Source organism: Arvicanthis niloticus, chromosome 6, assembly GCF_011762505.2.
Source record: "Arvicanthis niloticus isolate mArvNil1 chromosome 6, mArvNil1.pat.X, whole genome shotgun sequence".
Taxonomy (NCBI): domain Eukaryota; kingdom Metazoa; phylum Chordata; class Mammalia; order Rodentia; family Muridae; genus Arvicanthis; species Arvicanthis niloticus.
This window is the reverse complement of record NC_047663.1, coordinates 99,100,829-99,117,411: the sequence shown is the minus strand read 5'-3', so window position 1 is coordinate 99,117,411 and position 16,583 is coordinate 99,100,829. Positions and strand designations below refer to the sequence as shown.

The 16,583-nt window shown below is 43.6% G+C and overlaps 1 protein-coding gene across 1 annotated transcript in view; it reads left to right on the top strand.

Annotated features, from left to right (window-relative positions):
• The window catches only part of Grin2a (glutamate ionotropic receptor NMDA type subunit 2A), a 415,299-nt gene that overhangs the window by 296,710 nt on the left and 102,006 nt on the right, over positions 1–16,583 (top strand). Inside the window, exon 6 of the mRNA XM_034508024.2 lies at positions 15,989–16,194. Coding sequence (XP_034363915.1) covers positions 15,989–16,194 — 206 coding nt within the window. The remainder of the gene's footprint in view (positions 1–15,988; positions 16,195–16,583) is intronic.

The window sequence follows — 16,583 nt, the reverse complement described above, 5'->3', positions numbered from 1 at the left end:
TTTTTGTTTTTGTTTAATTTTCTTAAGAACCATATGGTATGATGACTCCTGTTATGCCCACTTCACAGATGAGGAAGTCGGTGTTCAAGAGGTGTCATTAAACAAGGTCACCCAGCCTGCAAAGTACTGTTGCCAAGCACAAGTTCATGTTCAGCCGACTCAAGTCTACATTACTTTTCACACCTAAGAGAGCAAGTGAAGCTTATCATTGACTGCAGGGGGAGCCTTTAGGACGGCCCAACTGGTTTAGATTGTTAATTAACGTATTTAATGAGCATTTAGAGCCCTGAGCTGGATACAAGAGATACAAAGGTAGGCAGAACCCAGTCCCTGAACTGCGGAAGTCTGCTGGAGCACACAGATGAATGTTTGGGTATATCGTTGATGACTTAAGGAGAAAAGAGGGTTCCTCTCCAGTCCTGTGGAGCTGAAGACTCTTTCCTTGGTTTGGGGGGTCTGAATGCCATATAAGGTATGCCCGGCAAACAGTTGGCAGGGGATTTTCTGGATAGGGTAAATGGTGTTAAAATATGTTGCTGAGAGAAGAGCTGGCTGCATCTACCAGCCTCTGCTTAGCTCTCTGTACTTTATGAATCCATGTGGGGCAAAGTGGGATCAGGCATTGGTTGTCAAAAAATGATACTGGCATGATCATGTCTTAGAAAGGACAGACTAGAGACTGGGCCATTTAGACCATAATATTTGCTTCTAGTTTAACTTTGTTAACCCTAACAGGGATAGTGGAATGCTTAGATGAGAGTCATGGCCTGGAGGATGGACTGATGGGAAAAATTACCTCAGAGCAGAAAAGTCCAGTGAGAGGCTTCTTTGGAGGCCAGAGCAGATTCAAAGCCCACACTATGTTGGTAGTCTCAATACTGGGTACTTGGTTTAATATATACAGAGGAGATGGCAAAGACATGGTCCAGGATCATTTGGATGATTGGGAATGCAGTGATTCAGACTTAGAGTTGGAAGAGAACTTGCACTTCTCTCATGACTGAAGAGAAGAGGGTGAGTCAACTCTAAGTGTGTTGGAAGTGTACGGGGAGCAGGAAGGAGCTAGTGAAGGAGTTAGAGCTATATGCCATTGACCTAGAGTTGATAACTGAATACTGAGATGGGTAGGAGAGACCTGAGTGTGGACATCTGAGGTCAAGAGGCTTGCATCAGCCTAAGAGGGTAAGAAATAGCCTGATGTGGACACACTCAGGGAAGATGGATGGCCCACAGTGAGAATTCCGGGGACTGATGTATGGTATGCCTTCCATTTAGCGAACAGAGATACACTGAGATCTTTAGAGGGCAAACGACTACAGAAAAGAGATATCCAAGCACGAGGGATCACTGTCAGTCTGGAGCAGTGGCTCTTACCCCTCCTAATGCCCTTTAATACCATTCCTCATGTTATGGTGACCATCCAGCCGTAAAATTATTTTCACCGCTACTTCATAACCGCAATTTTGCTACTGTTACGAATCATAATGGAAATATATGATATGCAGATGGTCTTAGGTGAAAGGTCATCCACCACCCCCCAAACCAAAGGGGTGGAGACCCACAGGTTGAGAACCACTGATCTGGAGGAAAGATATTCTTAATTCTTAGAGGAGAAAGGAGGCATATGCAGAAGCCAGGTAAGTTTATGGATTACGTGGGTTGTCCACCTAAGCTGAAATAAGGGATAGATTTACCAGCCTAGAGCAATGCTGCTGCTGGCAGCCCTCAAGCCTTGTGGGCAGGTGTGAAGGTTTGAAATAGTTTCTAGTGGATGGTGGAGATGCACTTAAGAAGAGAGAGAAATATTTTTGGTGAGAGAGAGAATCCTGAAATTTGAAGCGACATTAAGCTAGGTGGTCAGGTGATATGCTCTACCTGTACAGCTCACTTACAGGTGGGAAAGGACTGACTCAGAGAAGGGGGTGAATGTGCCACGTGGGTGTAACAAGAGTACAGGTGGAGACAGACATTCGTGAAAGTGGACAAAGTTCTGTGGTAGTGAAGAATGAAAGGTATTGGCCAGGATGGGGAAGAGATGGAAGCCTGGTAGGGTCATTCGGAAGAAAATACAGAGATCCCGGGGCCAGCATGACACTGGAGAAGAGACATAAACTTACCCGAGTGAGCCTGTAGCCTTTCTTAGAGTCACTGGAATTAGGTTTTGCTAAGTGGATTTATGCCACTGGGGTAAATGGCTAAAGTTGACTGGAGGTGGTTCATGGTTTAAAAACATGGACCTGAAAATTTAAATGAATCACCTGAGAGGTGAGAATATGTTATAAAACGAATGGCATCAGTTATTAGCAGACAGGACAAGTCTGATATGGTGCATAGTGGCAGACATTAGTAAAGCCACCATACACAGTGTGCAAGGGTTCTGAGCCAATCCAGAAGGGAACCAAAACAGATCACAGATGTAAACTCAAAAGCCTACAGATGCCAGTGAGCCTGCAGGAACGTTAGCTCGACATCCCTCTCCTTCTGCAGCCTGGTCTCAGTCTTTCCCTCTAATTCTCTTTGCTTCTTCCCTTTGCACTCAGTGTGGTTCATCCAGTTGGGATAAATCCCTGTCTCACAAATGCGCACCTGCATCTTCAGTTCGGCTGCTCCTATGCCTCTGTCTACACTGTTCCTTTAATCTCCAAGGCCCTCCTCCTTTCCAGACTCCAAACACCCGAGCCTGACAACCTTTCCTGATTCTTTATCACTTCTGAGAATCTTCTGCATCTATGTCACCTTTGACCTATTTATTGGTTTTTATTATGATGTATAATTCATTTGGAGGCCTTTGTATTTTATCTTTCTTAATAGCCAACTGGTTGTCCTTTTTCCAAAGGGATTTAGAATGGTGACTATCAAATGTTTTATGTAAGAGGCGTGTTTACCAATATTTTAGGCTTAGAGGGCCATGCTGTCTTCTTGACAGGCCCTCAACCCCGCCTCATTAGCTTGACAGCTGTAAAGGGCGTATAGAAAAACAAGCAATGGCCATGTTCCATTTAAAGCTTATTGATGGACGCAAATTCAAACCTCATAGAATTTTCATGTGTCATAAATAGTATTTTTTCAATCGTTTAAAAATAGAAAACTCAGTTGTTTGTAATGTACGCACCTGTGGTCTCAGTACTCTGGAGACTCAAGCAGCAGAATCATGAGTGTAGTGCCTAAGTGGTTACGTTGAGAGACCCCAACTCAAAACAAAAGAAAATGAAACAGGAAGCCCCATCCTTAACCCATGGACTAAACATCTGACCCTTGGATGATGCTTTGCTGAAGTCAGGGTGAGAGGCCATTCACCTTCAAGAGCTACTGTACAGAGGGCTGATGTCACAGAGAAGCCACTAAACATTTATTGAATGAATGAACCAAGACTTGAGTATCATTTAACCCTAAAGCGTGATGTTGCTAATTAGCCAAGACACTAATCAGTAATCTTGGGATTCTACATTTGACTATAATTTGTGCAAATCGGAAACCTTTTGCTTTAACAAAGATGACATGACAGCTCCTACATGTGTTATCATTGCTCAGCTTTGCTCTCCTGGTAGCTGTAGGTTCTTTTCAGCTGCTGCGTTTGTGGTATAATTTAGCAGGGAGGGCAATCAGAGGCACTGGTGGGCTAGTTGCCTTGATTTGAGTTTCCTCTCAGTAGCTCTACAGAGCACTGGACCTGGTCCTATCTGAGGTGATCATTGTGAGTGGAACTGGACTGACAGTTGAGGGTTACTTAGGCTCTGTTTTATGAAATGGGTCTTAGCTGTCACATCCCAAAGGGCCCTCCCTCCCTCCCAACACATCCTAGTAATCATGTAGTGTGTGTGTGTGTGTGCGTGTGCATGCGTGTGCGTGTGCGTGTGCGTGTGTGTGTGTGTGTGTGTGTGTTTGAGGTTATGTATATGTTACACAGGGGCTCATTGGTATAGACATTTGGGAGGCCAGAGGCTTTTGTTGGCTGTCTTATTCGATCTCTCGCCACCTTATGGTTCGAGACAAGTATCTCACTGAACCTGAAGCTTGCTGACTTCTAGAATAGCTGAGCATTGTGCTCCGGGGATCTGCCCATTCCAGCTCTCCCCATCAGAGCTGGAGTCACGGGCATGTACTGTGATGCCCCTGTTTTGTGAGTGTGCTGAGATTTTGAACCCAGGCCTTCATATTTCTGCAGGAAGCACATTAGCAACCGAGCCGCCTCCTCAAGCCCTGGTCATCATCTTTCCAGCCACGGACAGAGTTGTGCTTAAGCTTATTACTCTTTCCTCACCATTAAATCTTCTCGTGGTTTTAGTATTTTAGAGGATCTTCTTGCTGGAATCCTTTAGGGCTCAGACAGAGCCTGGAGCAAAGTCATTTGTGGCCAGAGCTCAGCAAAGAGAAATGACTGTCAAATACCATCTTATCTACAGAGAACCGAGTTTCTGATCAGCAGGCATTTCGTCATGGCCTTGGAGTTAACCCATGCACAGGGGCTTGGTTTGTATCTTTGTAATAGCTATTGGTGCCTCAGGCATCGACCCTGACTCCCCTTCATCTTGAAGGAGAAAAATGTCCATCTCAAAGATTTAAATTTATTATTTTGCCCCAGATATAAAAGCACAGATGTCCATCAGACATCTAACACTTTAGCATTCACAGCCCAGTAGCTTCTCAGGGGCAAGTGGATGAAATGTCTTTCAAACAATCGATACCCTCAGGTCTTACAGCCTTATTTTAAAACTTTGCAGACACTGGATGTGAGGTTAAATTTGAATTTTCAGGGCTGAGAGCCAGATGGAACTGGCTCTTTCCTCCTTTATAATGCTGAGTGAGGAAATCCATTCGCTCTTGGCCTGTTACTTTCTTCAAGTCAGGTGTGATTGCTGATACCAGCTGCTTCCTTAGTCTGAAATTTGATTACATGGAAGTTACCTTTATGGTTTTTTTTTTTAAATAAATAGTTATATTCTCAGGCTGAAATTTTCCACTTTAAAGGTTTTCATTCAAAAAAAATACCGAAGAGGAAGCATCTTATCTGTATTCACGTTTTAGCTTTCTCGCTTTATCCTCTTTAGGCCAGTAAGGACGAAAGGCTCCCCATCCTCCCAGCACTGGAACTCAACTCTCCCACTCTGGCCGATTTCTAACTCCCTGGCAACATGGCCAAGGGGACAGAGCTACTAAATATTATCTAGGTAAATGCTCCCTTGAAGAGCTGTTGACTCTGCCTGATTGCAAACGGCCCTTCGTTTGTTCTACAGTTGGAAGCAATGCTGATCTTTGAAATTTACCCAGAACAAAGTACATTAGAAGGTCAAGAGGAAACCTTTGCCATATTTCTAAACAGTCTTTGTGAAGGCATTTTTTCAAAAAGTAAGACTGACAGCTGCGTTGTAAGAGAGGACCGACCTCAGGCTGGTTCTCTTTTAACAGTGTGTGGTACTTAGCCTTCCCCCAACCCAGTTCCAACATCTGTCTGCCCCTTTTATGCCTCCTCTGAGAGGTGACCTTGTTTGTAGACCTTGTTTTCTTCTTCAGTTTAGAGTTACTGTGAATTTTGCATTTTTTTTTTTTTGCATTTTTTGCCACCCAATTTTGCATTTGGGTTTCAGTAAAAACAGATGCAGCAGTATGGACAGATAGTCTTGTTAAACAGCAGCATGGGAAGCAGGCAGACACAGCAGGAGGGCAGACCTTCCTTTCTAAGGGCCCTTATGTAACAGGGTAGAGGCTACTATGGAGGCAGAAAAGTCTAATCAGCTGTAGGAGCCTTAATTGCACTCTTATTGGTTGACATCCCCAAATTACCCAATTGTCACGCGGCTCACATTTGAGCAGTGGATTCCTTCTCCCTGATCTCTTATTCTAATTGCCTTTCAGATGTCCATGTCATAGTGCTGAAATTCAACCCCAAGGCCACAAAGCAGGGCTCACTAATAGCTCTGCTGTTGGAAGCATTTGCCATGGTAGACTTTAGGCCCGAGAATAAGTTCACAGGAAAACTGGGGAAATCTGTACAGAGGAGCGAGCGCAAGCTACAAGACTACCGCAGGCTCGCTCTCCCCCCCTCCCTTCTCCCCCTCCTCTACTTCACAAGGAAAGCCAACATGGTCCCTCTCTAAAGGAAATAGGTTCTCCAGACTGGGGCACAGAACCTGCATATCCCAACTCCCAGACATCACTGTGTCCATGGCAGGATGCTGATCACCACGTCATTTTCCTTGAAACTTTCCAAAGCAGACAAAACATCAACTTTGGAAGCCTTGGGGTCTTGGGAGTCTGACACCCTGACCTCAGCCCCCAGATTCTCTCAGCTGTTTTTTGATGTTGGGAAAGTCACTTACATCCTCAAGGCTTTCAGTTTGCAAAAATGAAGGTGACAGCTTCCCTCCCCCCTTGCAGGATGATGGCAATCAAATAAGAAAATGCATATTGGGGTGACTGTAGAACCTCAATAAATGCTGATGACTATACTTACTAGTTATTCAATAATTATTATTATGGCCCATGAAAGGCTGACTGATACAAAAATTATACAATAAGAAGGACTCCCAGGAGCATGTTCAAAAAATTAATTAGTGATTATGAGAGGTCCTTTTACTTTTTCCATGAATTTTCAAGCCTCTGATGTTAGATCTTTGCAATGTGGAATCAAAGAGGAGGAAGAAAACGCTGTTAACTGCTTAGCTAACTAGAAAACCACATCACTTTTAATAATTAAAAGTACACCAAAGAAATAGGACTTCTCTCCATCCCTGGGGACCTAGGAACAGAGGAATTGGAAAGATTATACACAAGCTCCTAAAAAAAATGAAGTCAAAGACTCTCACTTTTAAATTTGAATTTCAAACGGGAACAAGCCTTGAGCTATTCTCCTGTTGACTGAGCCCGAAGAGAAGAATGTTAGCACAGGATCCGGCTCCACTGCCCCTAGGAATGCACATCTGTGTCCATCTCTGCCGTGTTTGCCATAGCCAAGTTGCAGAATCAGTGTAGGTGAATGAATAAAGAATCCCTGCTCCCTAGGCATGATGACATTTTATTCAGCCATAAAGAATTAAATTACGTCATTTACTGGAAAATGGATGCAATAGGAGACCATTATATTGGCAAATCAACCAGGCACAGAAAGGCAAAGAAGACAAATATTGCAAGTTGTTTTTTTTTCTTATTTGTGAGTTTTAGACTTTTTTTGTAGATATGTAGAACCGCACACACGCATACATACAGATACATACATGCACACACACATGTGCATACACGCACACATACAAACAGTGTGACCACAGAAGGGGAGCCTAGGGAAAGGAAGGGTATTAGTGGGATGGGCTAAGGAAAGAGGAATATAGTCAAAAAAACATTACAAACCTGGAAAAAACATCTTTATGAAACCCAACACAATGTAATAAATATGCACCAATAAAAAAAGAGAAAGGGATGGATGTAGACATGTGAGTTGTTTGTGAAAATGTCAAAGCACATCTTCTAGAGGACCACATTGGTGCCTGGTTATACAACATTTGGTGTTCTTACCTTTAAAGATATTAGATTAACCCAAGAATGGTTACAGAAGAGAAAACCCAACAGCTCCGATGTGAGCTGTGTAACAATTAGGTGATTCTGAAATTTCAACTGAGAGGAATTTAATTAAGGCTCTAATAGCTGATTAAACTCATTAGATCTGCTGGCAATTGCCACTGGGTTATGTAAGTCACCCAGGAAGAAAGACTTCCATCTTTTTTCTTCAGCTGCATTTAATTCTGCCTGTAGCCAAAGGTAGAATCTTCCCAGTTCTTCTCAAAGAAGAGACTACCTTAAGATGCCAGCAGAGGTGTCAGTATCTCAGGCCTCAACCCACACCAAACACTGCAAATTTAGGACTCTCTCTCCTCTCTCTCTCTCTCTCTCTCTCTCTCTCTCTCTCTCTCTCTCTGTCTCTCTCTCTCTCTCTCTCTCTCTCTCTCTCTCTCTCTCTCTCTCTCCCTCCTTCTCTCTCTCCTATCTTCTCTCTCAAAGAATTTCTCTCCCTCCCTCCCCCTCACTGTTCCTCCCTCTCTCCCTCCTTCTCTCTGTGTATGTGTGTGTATGGTGTATATGAATATGTGTTGGTGTGCACACATATGTGTTTGTACATATAGAGACTGGAGGTTGATGTCTCATGTTTTCTTCAGTTACTTTCCGCTTTATTCTTTGAGACAGGGCTTTTCAGTGAGCCTGGAGCTCCGTGATTGTGCTTCACCAGGTAAGCAGCGAGATGAAGGGACAGATCCTCGTGTCTCTGCCTCCCCATTGTCAGGATTACAGAGCTACTGTGCCATTTCTAGGTTGGTTTTTTTTTTTTTTTAATGTTTATTTTTGGTGCTAGTGATCTAAACTCAGTTCTTCACACTTGTAAAGCAAGTGCTTCACTCATAGCTCAGAGTTCATGCCCTAGGAGTCCAATCTTCTAACAGTTTATGTGACAGTTATTTGCTCTGTGCGTGTTTACACATGCACACACATATGTGCCTCTGTTCGACTGAGGAGCAACAGGACAGCAAGCAGGGGTTAGTTCTTTTCTTCCAACATGTAGTGCCAGGAATCCAACTCTAGTCATCAGACTTGGCAGCAAGCACATCTTTACTCATTGAACCTTCTCTCTGGTCCAAGTCCTTTCTGTTTGTTTGTTTGTTTGTTTGTTTGTTTGTTTTGAGGTAGAGTCTCTCTGTTTAGCCCTGGCTGAACTCACTATTCAGTCTAGGCCAGCCTTGAACTCACAGAGGTTCCTGTTTCTGTCTCCAAAGTTCTGAAATTAAAGGTGTGGGTTACCATCATGCCACCCCCGGCTTCATTCTTAGCCTTCAAAGAGTGAAGTTTTATAATCTCACCTCCTTCGATTGGTGCCTTGAAACTTCCCATTCTCAAATGTCCACTGAGTCCCCACTGCACTGAAGTAAGGCAGGCTCACCTGCAGCAATTCACAGCAACTTCCTTGTGGAGTTTGGCTGCTTAGAACTGTCCTGGATACAGAGTTTCCAAGTGACACTTGACTTCCACCCACTAGCTGTCATAGCAAGTATTGAGGCTACTATGAGCTTGAAGTACTATATTTGTTTTTAAAAACACAAGAAAGGACTGAACCTTACTGTGAAACACTCTGGCCATGGCACATTTCCACTTCCGATCAAGCTACTACAGTGGTGCAGATACATGTGCTGTCCTTCCTAGAGCCACCAAATTCAGATCTGCCTGAAGTCTGCAGTTGCCACCCCAGATACTGAGTGACTCGGTGTAGCCCTGCCATTGGCTTGCTGCTGCACTAATGAGCAGGATGAGGCATGGGGACAAAGCCTAATGGATGGTGCTACTTGTACAAAGCATGGACGCCAAATCCCGTCACAGCTCCTTCTCAGCCGCTTATCTTACGCCCCTTGGAAGAGTTTTCTATTTCAGGTAGAGAGAAATCTCCCTCTTTGCTTTGCTTTTCGCTGTAACTTTGTCTTCCTGAAGAGCTCGTTACTCACCTTCCCTCCAGCTTGAACTAAACTACTGCTTATTATTAGAGTGAAATGCTCTCTCATGCTTTGTACAAGTGTTTGTCTTAAAGTCTGCTTTTTCAACTGCTTATGAAATTACTCCCCGAGCTACGAGGGCCCAGTCAGACTGGGGCATAGGTGGCGTGAACTCAGCTTCCATTGTCCCTTGCAGCAAACTCTGATTTTTAATTTCACAGTCTCTATTGTCTTGTCTCCAAGGAGAGGAACTGGATAAACAGGCTGTTTCTCTCTTTTACTCAGAATTCTATGAAAAATAATTGATGATATTTCTATGATTCTGTTCATCAAATATTCAGCGAAGTGGCTGGTCATTGATCACTTTACTACAGCAAATATGGGGTTCATACTGTAGACTGACCAGCTTGGAGCATCTATCTACAGAACTTTCATTCATCTTTGAATTCTAATGAGTCTCCTACTTTGAGATGCTGTGAGTTTATGCAATCTTACCACCGAGGTCAGTCAGATTTAATCACCTTCCTCCTGATGGATCCCTTTGCAGTCAGAATCTTTGTGCCAAAACCTCTTTCTCTGCACTGGTGTGTCATAAAATATTCCTCTCATTAAAAATCTCCACTAAGTTCCACCTACAGCCTTCCATACATTCCAGTCATTCATAGGCTAAAGATAGAGCTATCCATATGTTCCAGTTGTCCATAGACTAAAGATGAAGCTAACAGGATACACTCCAGCTCTTGGTCTGTTTCACATTGCTTGTCTACAGCAGGAAACACTCTCTCTTCTTAGTGCCCTGTAGGAACCCCCAGCACAACTTTTATCTCACCTGTTGCTGTTGGGTTACATTATACTTTTTGCTGTAATAAAGATAGACTCTGTACATGGCAGGCCATCCCTCTACTACTAAGCTGATCTGCATCCTAGCCCTTTAATAAGAAGGAATCTCCTCCACTCTTCTTTAACCAGATGGGAAGCTTCACAAAGAAAGCCAGTCTCTCTAAGAACTGTCAATGGGGCAGCTCCAGGGGCTTCAGTTGTGAACAAAGTGATGCATTCGATGTGTGGGTGTGCGTTTGTGTGTGTAGTTCATAGGAGAACAAGCGAGGAAAACAAGAATGGTCTAGAGATTTCTCTCTCTCTCCCCCGACCCCTCATGTGCACACACATGCATGCATACACAACATTTCATACGGAGAATCACCATCCACTGAAGAATTGGCATTGGAGGTGGCTAGACCTGAAAAGAACTGTTGGATTTCAGTAGGTGAGACAACAGGTAAGGGAAAAGGTTGTGTAGCCATGGTAACAGAGTGGGTACCGTTCAGGGAAGGCGTCTTTTTTCACCAAAAGGTGTACGTCATCTACTATAGCTTAGCATCCTATCTGTATATGTGCACACATGATCAAGTGTCTGGAGGAGCACATCTGAATGTATAGTTGTATGTGTGGGTTATGAGCGTGCATGTGGTCTGAGTATGTACAGGCATGTGCTGATGTATAGGTTCACGTAGAGATGGCGTTGGCACATGTTGACATGTGCTTGTTTATTGGTAAGAGTGAAGGGTCAGTGTACATGTTAGACTGTGCAGACATGCAGAGAGTATTTGATGGAGTGACTGAGAGGCAGAAAGAGAAAAGGCCAGGGGACACAGCAGCGAGGTTGCTGGGAGGTGTTTGTAGAAGGGACTACACAGGTAGCCTGAAGGTTTGGGCAGGGCTAGATTGAGAACTCGGGCATCCTTGTTTATGCACTGTGGACGATCAACTCCAGAGCCTTTGTGCAGGCTAGGTAGCCATTCTACCCCCTGCGGTATCCCCGCCCCCAGTTTCGGCTCATGTATGTCATGTACGTTGAAATCTCCCCCCCCCCCCGCCACCTACTTTTGGTGTTCATGTATGTCAGGTATGTGTTTGTATGGTTTGGAGATCTGAGAGCCAGCAATGAGGTTATTTTAATAGTCTCTTATAAACATTTCATAAATAAAGTAAATGGAATCAAGCCTTCACAGCCCTCTGAAAAAAGAGATGTACACATGTATTAGCCTAAATTTTCCTAGCCTCTTGCTGTCCCTGTGACACCCCTCTGAGCTTATTCAGACATGAAGTGGCAGAGACATTAACTCAAGACATGCAGTTTCTGGAGATGAAATTATCTCTGCTCTGAGAACATATTGGCTGAATATTTGCAGAGTAATCACTGCCCATTCACAGAGCACTTTCTAGAAGCTGAAGGGCAGTTAGCGTCCTCAAAGCACTGTATTTAAATTATATTAATAAGAATGGATAAAAAATCCTTACAAAGTTAATTTCTCTTTTTATATTTCCTTCAGTGAAATCACTTTTTTCCATCACGGGTCAATTGTTTTCATTTGTCCTCCAAACCTCAGTATATTTGCTGAAAATACCCCAAAGCCCTATCATCAAAATTCAGTTTATTTTGAAGGCAAAAAGATTTTTTTCTCCTCCCACACAGCCTGTTTGGGTGAGTGGAGGCCTTTTTTTTGTTTTGTTTTTATGAACAAAAAAATATTCATGATCAAGTTGTTGTTGGTTTTTTTTTTTTTTTTTTTTTTTTTTTTTTTTTTTTTTTTTTTTTTTTTTTTTTTTTTTTTTTTTTCTGCCCATCACATTCTTTTTTGTTCAAGAGGCATGTGGAAATTAAAACCGCTGAGAGCAGAGCTTAGTAATTGGTAAGTGCCTGGAGACTTCAACATTCAGGCTTAGAAAAAAGTAGCTGAGAAGATGGTGCAGTGAGCAAAGTGCCCTACCTGCGTAAGGACCTGAGTCCCATTCCCCATCTGCACAAAAAAAGCTATGGGTGTGCACTGCAACCTCAATGCCAGGGAGGCAGAGTCACACCTATCACTGGAGCTCACTGACCGGATAGGCTGGTTTAATCACTGAGCTCCAAGTTAGGAAGAAGAAACTCTGTTTCAAAAGACGAGCCTCACCCATGCACAAAGAGCTACAATCAAATGAGGAATGCTGGGAATGGGAGACGTGGCACACCAACTGGTCGTCCAGTGCCCAACAGTCATCACTGAAAATGTTCATACAAGTAACATTATATGGACAGAACAGGCTGTATTTAGGAATGTCTATGCATGCATGCAATAACAGCGAAAATAAGAAACCATGGCTTTGAAGAGGGTGGCAAGGGTACTTGGGAGAGTTTGGAGATAAGAAAAGAAAGGGAGAAATGTTGTAGTTAAATTATAATCTTAAAAATAAAACAAATGCTTTCACAAACAAAAACAAAACAAGCTTACAGTGTCTGGGAAGAACATCCAAGTCTGATCTCTGGCCTCTACTCACAGATGTATTCACTTGTATTTACAATTCTTCTCCAACACACACACACACACACACACACACACACACGCACACACATGCACACGCACACACATGCACATGCATACACACATGGACAACACATACTTAAAAATCCTTACACACATGCATATGCTTGCATGGATGCTCACACAAACATGTATACATGCATACATGTGTACACACACAAGAACATGCACACACAAGCACACTTGCACATCCACACTTATACATACCAAACTATACATGTGAACACACATGCACACAAATGCATATATATCTGTGCATGTTCACATGAACATGCATGTGCACACACTGACACAAGAACACACAGGCATGCATGAATGCATACACATACTCACATACATACAACACACATGCACACACACACATGTGCTCACACACACACAAACACAAACATAAAGGATGGCATCATTTTATTGGTCTGATCTTTCCATTATCCAGCTCAACAGTCATTCTCTAACATCCTGTTCTGAAGGTCATGACAACTGTATACTAATAGCCTGAGCAGGTTTCCACGAATGCCTCTCATTGGCTCAGCTCAGATCCTTATGCATATAATGTATATTGGCAGTTAGAAAGAGCCTTCATGGTATTCTGTGTGGCTATCAAGGATGAATGAATAGAAACACCCAGAGAGAATGTGGTGAGACAGCAAGTTTGTGTCTTATAGAGCTGAAAGCAATAGTTAGTTTTACTGTGTGAGGTAGGCACAGTTGCACAACCTCTCTGTGTTGAACTATGAAGTTGGCTGACACTATAATGTTTATCATGTAGGATATGGGTCTGGGGAGGGCATACAGACTTATGTGATGGTGTTTCCTGCCTACACAGATGTGATCTTTCTTACTGACAATATGGAATGCCAGAGTGGAGACAGGCACAGGGTGAACTGTCTCTGGGGACAGCAAGGATGGCCTTTCAAATGAGGTGATGTTGGAGCTCTGTTGTACATGCTAACCACAGAATGAGTGTCTGCTGCGGGCGACCATGCTTCTACGCTCCATGGGTGCACTGTGTGCGTTTTTGTCTCATTTAGATCTCGCTACAGTCTTTACAAAGGTTTCTGAGTGTTCTCTGCACTTTTACAAACCAAAAAAGTGAAGCCCAGAGAGGTTAAGTGACTTTTCCAAAGTTGCTCAGCTAAAGGGTGAAGCTGGTGAGAACAAACAAAAGTCCTTCTTAACTGTCAGAGCTTTTGTTCTACCCAGCCTCGCTTGAAGGTCAAGACCAATGGAAAGGAGTGAAAATGCACATTAAAATGTGTTTATGTATGTATATGTGCATGCATGTATGCATGCGTATGCATATGTGGGGGTACACAAGTGTGTATTTATGTGAGGGTACACATATGTGTGCGTGTGTGTGGAAGCCAGAGGTCAACCTTGGGCCTTGGGCATTGTTTCTCAGGATACTGGCTACCTGTTTGGGGGGGTGAAGGCAGGGGTTTTGTTTTGTAAAGAGTCTCACCAGTAACTTTGAATTCACCGATTAGATGAGATGGGCTGGCCAGGAAGACCCAGGGACCTGCCCTTTCTCACCAGCAGTAGAATTACATGGTGGTACCATGGCACCATGCCCTACTTTGTCACATGAGTTCTTGGGACTGATCTCATGTCCCCATGCTTGTGTCACAAGCACACGCCAGCTGTGCCATCTCTCCCACAGCGAGGTTTTGCAATCTATTTATATAATTGGCATTATTATTTTGATCACTGTCCCTCAGCTCACGGAAAACACCAGGAAGACAGAAAACATTCTGCTTGATACATCATTACCCTTAAGCTGGTACTAGCACACAGTAGGTGTTCAATAAATCAATGCTGAACTAAGAAAAAATTCCTCGGACTCCACATTTTCCCTAGCTTATATCAAACATCGTGGCTGGATGAGCGGGTTTGCTTCACCAAATTAGTCTGCCAACCTCTGTGGCTAAAAAAGAATGCTATCACCAAAGCTAGACAATTTTGTAATTAGCCACATGGGATGTTTCTTTACAGCCAGCAAAAATTTTCCAGTGCGAATGATGAGGTAATCTCAGAGAGCAGAAATTCTTCTTCTCTTCTTCACCCTTATCACCTCCTGGTGCTCAATGTGTCTGGATTCCCTTTAAGGGCCTGAGATTCATTTCTGGTGACACTCACGTCACTGGAGGAGAGGTGAGCGGGTCACATCAACACAGACAAGCCTGAGCTCTGCACTTAGCTGCTCCGATGAGGTGTTTTCCTTGAGGTTGGTATTACAAATAAAGCACTGACCTGTGGTGTCAGGCGGCTGCTCAGGAGGAGGAAGGAGACAGCAAGGCGCAGGGGCAGCTTTCTCCCGGCGAGTATGTGAACAGTGCCAATAAACTGTCAAATAAAATTAAGGTTCAAAACATACAGCCTTCAATTTGATTTCACTGAGATGCTGGCTGCTGCTCAAAGGGAATACAATCGATTCTATTTTGACAGGTCTTGATGCGTGCTAAGCAGTAATAGTCTCTGCTCTGTGGATTAATGAAAGTTCACCTTCATTTGCAACTTAAATGGGACTATATTGGGGCTGGAGATGATGCTTCTAATTCCATCCATCACTGGTTCTGGCCCCTTCAGTCTTCTCTGTGCTCAGTCCTGGTTTTTGCTCATCCATTTCTTGTTACTCCTTTCTTCCCTTTCTATTCTCAGCACAGTTTGGTGCCTCCTTCTCTCTTTCCCCTCCTCTATGATTGCAGTAGAAGCCCGAGGTCCTTCATGTTGCCAAGCGCTTGTTCTGCTATGCATGCTCTTCCCGATTCTCCTGACATCATAGGAAGCAAGGTGGAATTGCATCATGGGACAGATGAGGAAGCAGATGCTCCGGTGATAAAGATCTCACACGATTGCACAGGGGGAGATGCTTATCCAGACCTACACCTCTGTGACTATCACAATCTATGCTGTTTCCATGACACCCCATGGCCTTATCTCTGCCAGAGTAACCGGTCTTTCTGGGGAGACCTCAGATGTTAGTCACCACTGTCAGATATGCACATGCCATTTGCCTCTAGAGGAGCCTTGCGGGGAGGAGCTATCCAACATCCAGGTCCTCATCAGATACCACCCCTGTCTCCTATAAGAAGGACCTGCCATTGCCTTTCTATAAGTCAGGGACGTATGCACACACAGTGTGGCTTTGTGTTTGTGATGCAGGTGGGCAAGTGGGAGAACCAGACCCTGAGCCTGAGGCATGCTGTGTGGCCGAGGTACAAGTCCTTTTCTGACTGCGAGCCAGATGACAACCACCTCAGCATTGTCACCTTAGAGGAAGCCCCCTTCGTCATCGTAGAAGACATAGACCCGCTGACTGAGACCTGCGTGAGGAATACGGTACCCTGTCGGAAGTTCGTCAAGATCAAGTGAGTTCCGGGGATGCTCCTGGCTAGACGTGTTCACTCCTGCCTAGGAGCTCGTGCAGTAGTATCTATAACCCAGTCACAATATCAAATATACCCCATTGCCATGATCATGTAGTAAATCACAAGAGTTACATGCATGGAGATATGTCATGTATGCATTTGTTTAATTCCAGGGTTCATATGGACTGGGCGTTTTTTTGTCATGAGAAACTGATACTAGCTAATTAATTATAAGCATGGTAAGAAACTTGTTCAGGGTTAGAAGCATTCAGTTGGTCAGGGGCTTGTCCTGAAAATTTGAAGACCTGAGGTTGAGCCCTAGAACCAATAGTAGTAGTAGTAATAATAATAATAATAATAATAATAATAATAATAATAATAATAGTGTT